At 51.0% G+C, this 5,400-nt stretch overlaps 1 protein-coding gene across 1 annotated transcript in view; it reads left to right on the top strand.

Annotated features, from left to right (window-relative positions):
- VWA5B1 (von Willebrand factor A domain containing 5B1) overlaps positions 1–5,400 on the top strand; it is a 38,206-nt gene that overhangs the window by 30,698 nt on the left and 2,108 nt on the right. Inside the window, exons 17-19 of the mRNA XM_006924489.1 lie at positions 1,872–1,994; positions 4,189–4,263; positions 4,850–4,919. Of these exons, the coding sequence (XP_006924551.1) occupies positions 1,872–1,994; positions 4,189–4,263; positions 4,850–4,919 (268 nt within the window). The remainder of the gene's footprint in view (positions 1–1,871; positions 1,995–4,188; positions 4,264–4,849; positions 4,920–5,400) is intronic.

The raw sequence follows: 5,400 nt of genomic DNA, 5'->3' as shown, positions 1-5,400 counted from the left end.
TATAGATATAGATATAGATATAGATATAGATATAGATATAGATATAGATATATAGTTTAATCTTCAGAACAACTCTGCAAGGTAGACACTATTATGCCCATTTTACAGGCGGGGAAACAGAGACAGAGAGGGTTAAGTAACTTGCCCAAGGTCACACAGCAGTAAGGGGCAGAGCGAGGCTTTGAACCCCAGGGGTCTGGCTCCAGAGTCTGTGTTCTCCCCTATTCCTCTTTACTGCCACTTAAGGTTTATTAGACCTATTTAACCAGCACCCATTATCAGACCCTTTGATTATTGTAAATGATGCTACAAAGAACATCTTTGTGCACCTGTTTGATTATCTGTTCAGGGTTCATTAACTCTCAGAAGTAAGACTGCATAGCAAGACCGACCATTTAAAACTGTGACACGTTACCACACTGGCCCTGCCCCTGAGGTTATTCTGATGTCCGCCCCGGCCAGCGCTGTTATCTTTCTAAACCCTGCCAGTCCGGTGGATGAGGAAAGACTCTCTCTTTGGGGAATTTGTTTAGTTTTTTGTGTGTCTGAGATGCCTTTTTCACATGTTTATGAACTATATATACTTTTTTTAATTTCCTGAATTACATTTTTCTGTTTTTCGTAGTTCCTTTTACCTTTTCTCCCCGCTCCTCTCCTCCACTCTTCCCTCCCTCCCCTTCCTCCCCTCCCTCTTCTCCCCCTCTCTCTTTCTCTCTCTTTTCTTCAGACCTCCTGAAAGAATTGCGTTTGGAAACAAAAATGCCTTTCCTCCTGTCCCCAGCACTCTTTTTGTTTATCTGTGGTACCGAAATGATCAACAGCCCATTCCCTCCCTCCCTCCCTCCCTCTCTCCCTCGGTTTTTCTCATGTCAGGCTCCGGCCAGCAGCCCGAGCTGTTGCTCCATTGGCCGTTCTCATTCCCTGAGCGTTGTCATCTTGAATGACATCCTCATCCAGAATGTGTCTCCCTCCCACCTATCTCTGACCATCTTCCTAGCATCTAGAGCCACAGTCTGGGAGGTCTGGGGACCTGGAGTCCATTTTAACCCAAGTCCCACGGTCCCATAAGATCTGAGTCAGCACTTCCCAAAGTGTGTTCCAGGAAACTAGAACCCTAGTTCCCTGTCCTGCTAATGGCCATTCGGCACAAAAATAGGAAATACCAGATCAGGAAGAAACATTTGGGAACCACTGAGCTAAATAAAGTTTAACAGCTTTCTTTACTGCAGAACTTGTCAGAGCCTTTAGGATGTTAATATACACCAAGAGACGCAGTGAATGGGCTATCGTATGATCTTCCTCAGAATTTATTTCCTAATAGAACTCTTTGTTTTTTTAAGGAATAACGCAGATGAGTGTTCTCCAAGAGTAGGGTTCCCCCAAACACTTTAGGGTGCTGTTGCTTCATCTCTCTTCCATCCGTCCCCTGTTGGTGATATCCTGGGACTTCAGGGACCTGCCTGTGGGAGGGGGAAGTGGGACCTGGGTCTCTGAGACAGCTAACTGGGGAAGAATACAAATGGGGTGCTTCTAAGTAAACCAGCCTTTCAACTAATGAGAAAACTCTGCTGCTTTCGGAATATTATCTCAGCAGTAGTATTTACCTGGCAAGGTGGGTATTAGTATCCCTGATTTTCAGATACGGAAACTGAGGCTCAGAGTGGTTATCACCTCATCCAACTACTATAAGATGGCGCTGGAGGTCAAAGCTAGGTCACTCTGGCTCCATAACTCATGGGTTTATCTTGCGCAATGCCGTCTCGTCTTTGGATAACCGAAAGACTGAAGCCAGAATAATTCTTGCCAGCCTCGGGAAAGAGGCAAAGGATGGACACAGTGGTACCCACCTGACCCTTTCTCCTGTCCTAAAGGTGCTGTGTTGCGGATGGTCAGTTCTCGGGTCCAGAACCGACAGTGGAGGGGCACCTCTGCTGGCCTCAGGTTGTCCCAGACCATGCTCAGGGAAGACTCAGCACCAGGAGATCAGAACCTAAGTAAGAGCCACCTTGGGTGCGTTTTGAAGCCAGGGCCCCGAGTCACAGCACCCTCATGTCCAAAACCCTGGAGGCCTCCCTCTGAGTCTGCACTCTGGGCCCTTGCAAGGCCAGGGCAAGGCCAGGCATCCCAGGATTTCTGAGGCCTGAGATGGGCGGAGGGGCACAGCATGGCCCGAGCACGCTACCATTGACACAGCTTTGCCGAGCAAGCCTCCGGGACCTGGGGAGCAGCACGCCCTCCCTGCCCACGTGCCCACACCATCCCTTCCCCTCTCCCCTTTGAAGGTCCGCCAACCCCAGGGGCTGTCCCCTGCCTCCAATCTCTGAGTCCTCCCAGGCACCAAATGCCAGGAAACCTAATAAATAGAGGGAAAGTAGAGAGAAAAGAGGCAGGGCCATCTGTTTGGGTCCCACCATCTGCTTGTCTTAGCATTCCCAACAGATTACCTTCTGCCTTCACCTGATTTCATTGTGCCTGCAGCTTCAGTCCTTGAAGATCCATGAGCTGCCCTTTTTGTGACTTTGCACTAATCCACAGGATGGCTTTAACCCTCTGTGCCCTGAATGTCTGCATGTCTTTCTGTCCCCCTAAAGACAGCCGAACGGCTACACGAGTTCTCACCCCTTCCTACATGCCCTCATGTGTACAGTGAGGACCTCCTGCCTTCTTCCGTGCATGGGGGGAAGGACATCAGAGGTCCCACCTGGCCACTAGCCCAGACACCTAGATCATAACAATTTTTTACCTAAGAGATAGAAAGTTCTCACCCTGATGGTTTTAAACAGGAACAGTGTGTGAGGAGCCCTTCAGAGTTAAAGCGTTCTGCCAACTCTTTGGTTCCTTCAGAGCCTCCCAAACTTGGGGAACCTTCTGTAACCTCTGAGCCGGGCTGAGCTTCCAGGCGAGAGGCAAATTCTGCTCTCTCCTTTCCTTTCTCTGGAGCTCAGTGTTCTCGGTGGCCCATGGCTTCCGTCAAAATCACAGATCTCTTCTTTTCAACTGTCCTCTGATTCAGACCCAAGCGTCTATAACTTCTAAACTCCTATCCTGTCCCAAGCCCCTTCCCTCACCAAGGGTGACAGTGGCTAACACGTACTGAGAGTTTTCTGTGGGCTGCACATTGTCCTAATTATTCATGACTCCTCACAATCATCTGAGATGGTTTCTTTTATTTCCCTGCCCCCCATTAAGAGGTGAGGAAACTGAGGCTCAGAGAGTTTAAGTGACTTACTCGGGATCACACAGCTGACATGTGGTAGAGCCGAGACTTGAACCCAGGCAGTGTCTCCATGGCCGCAGAGCCTGTGAGGTTAACCACCATGCTATTTGCCTCCCGGTTGCCTTAGGCATTCAGTCGTTAGTTCTCTCTCATCCTGCCCCCACCCCAGCACCCAGAGATAAACAGATCTCCTTGGCCCTCACAGAGCTACTAACAGTCTCATGGGGGACCAGAGGCTTCCATGAACATATTTGTGCGTGCAGCTTTTCCCATACTCTAGCTTATTCCCTTACAATATATTGCCCGTCACAATCCAGTCCTTGAAATAATAATCATAAGAATAATCACCCCGATTACACATTTTGAGCAAACTTTGTACAATTATTACTCAGATGGGGAAATTGAGGCTGAGCCCCCTGACAAGTCAATGCCATGTTCTAGTGCCTCTTAGAGAGCTAGCGTGAGCCTCTCCTCAGTGAGGCACAGACCCCGTGAGCATATGCCCGCCTCTTCCCCACAATGCCGATCTGCACCCTCAGCTCCTGACCTGCTCCTACTTCCCTGCCGGGTCTGTAGCTCAGGGCTTTATTGAGCACTTACCACGAGCCAGGCACTAAGCATTATTTGTGTTGTATCTCATTTAATCCTTACAACGACACTGTGAGATAGATTCTATTATCCCTAATTTACGATCAAAACTTAGGAAGGAAGTAACCTTCCCAGGGTGATAGAGCTAGTTAGTTGGGGAGTCGGCCTTGGAACCCAGGCAAGTCTGACTCTTGGGGTTGGAGCAATGATAGTGTCTTTAGAAGACGAAGACCCATCCGAGCAGGCATGGAAGCCCTGAGCTTGCTCTCCCAGCTCACCCCCAGGTCCTGTGAATTCAGACCATTGCTCCGCTTGGGGGTGATGGGAGGGGAGAAAGACAGGGCCATGGGAGCTCAGTCCCCATGGGCCTTTCTGTGCCGTAGATGTGGAGGAAAGTCCCACTGCGCCCTCCACCGAGACCACGTCCCCAGGCCACAAGAAGTACGCTGTCTCTGAAGGTAAGTGGACGTCAGTGGGCCCTCTCCTTAATTAAGGTGGTGATAGTGACTGATCCTTGGGCCAGGAGAGTGTCTTAGCAAAGTCTTTAGTGGTTCATTTTTCCTCAAAACAGCCCTGTGTGAGATAAACAGGAATATCCCCCCAATTTAAAGATGAGGAAACTGAGTCTCAGAGAGGTAAAGTGACTTGCTCAAGGTCACACAGCAAGTCGGTGACAGAGTCAGGCCTGGAATCAGGCCTCTCGATTCCTAGCCGAGGGACCGTCTACTGCTTCCCTCTGCCCAGAATCCTCCAGCAATGTGCCAGGGAAGGAAACTCAACGTCCCCACCAGGGATGGGGGGTTGATGGGAAGCTGTCGCTGCTCCCACAGCTAACCTTCCAGGGACCGCCAGCCAAGGAACCTTGGGGGCCTGTTTCTTACACACAGACCCACATATTTCACTTCTCCCCATACCAGCTGGTCGGATCCCCAGGGATGTAGGCAAGCCCCTGCCCGCTGTGGGCCTCTGTCTCTCCACCTGGGCAGTGAGTAGTCGAACGAGGTTCTCGGTCAGATCCCCACTGGTCATTCTGTGGCTTTACAGGTCCCCTACACAGTCTGGCCACCAACACCCTTTCTTCCTGGAAGGCCTCCGAGACCCTCTTTGGATCCAGGTTCGTGGCATTTCCCTTGGGGGCACACCCTACCACCACCCATTTTCTTGGGGCTGTCTCTGGCTTGGAAAGCCAAAGGCAGGCCCAGCCTGACAAGTAGATGAAAATGACCGATCTGAAGGGTGACAAGAAGGCCCAGGGATATTACTGTCTCCCGGTGTCTCACTGCCAAACCTCCCCCGCCTCCCTCCCCCACCTTGCAGTTCATCTCCCACATGTCTGTAGTCTCTTTGCAAATGCAATCCCCCTGGGAGGGCCAGCGTGAGACTCTGACCACTGGGCTGAACAGGAATACAGAACACTAGCCTAGTCCTCACTGAGGGACTCGGGGGAAATGCACCACCCCTGGCCTCAGTTTCCCTAGCTGTCAAATGGGATGTTGGAGGAAGCCACCTGTGAGGTCCCTGGCCTGACTTTCAGAGGCTGCCGAGCGGGCACTGGGGGGGTGAGATGACCAAGGACACCATTGAGGCGGCGGTGG

This window comes from Pteropus alecto, unplaced genomic scaffold, assembly GCF_000325575.1.
Source record: "Pteropus alecto unplaced genomic scaffold, ASM32557v1 scaffold39, whole genome shotgun sequence".
NCBI lineage: Eukaryota > Metazoa > Chordata > Mammalia > Chiroptera > Pteropodidae > Pteropus > Pteropus alecto.
This window is presented reverse-complemented; position numbering and strand designations above follow the sequence as displayed.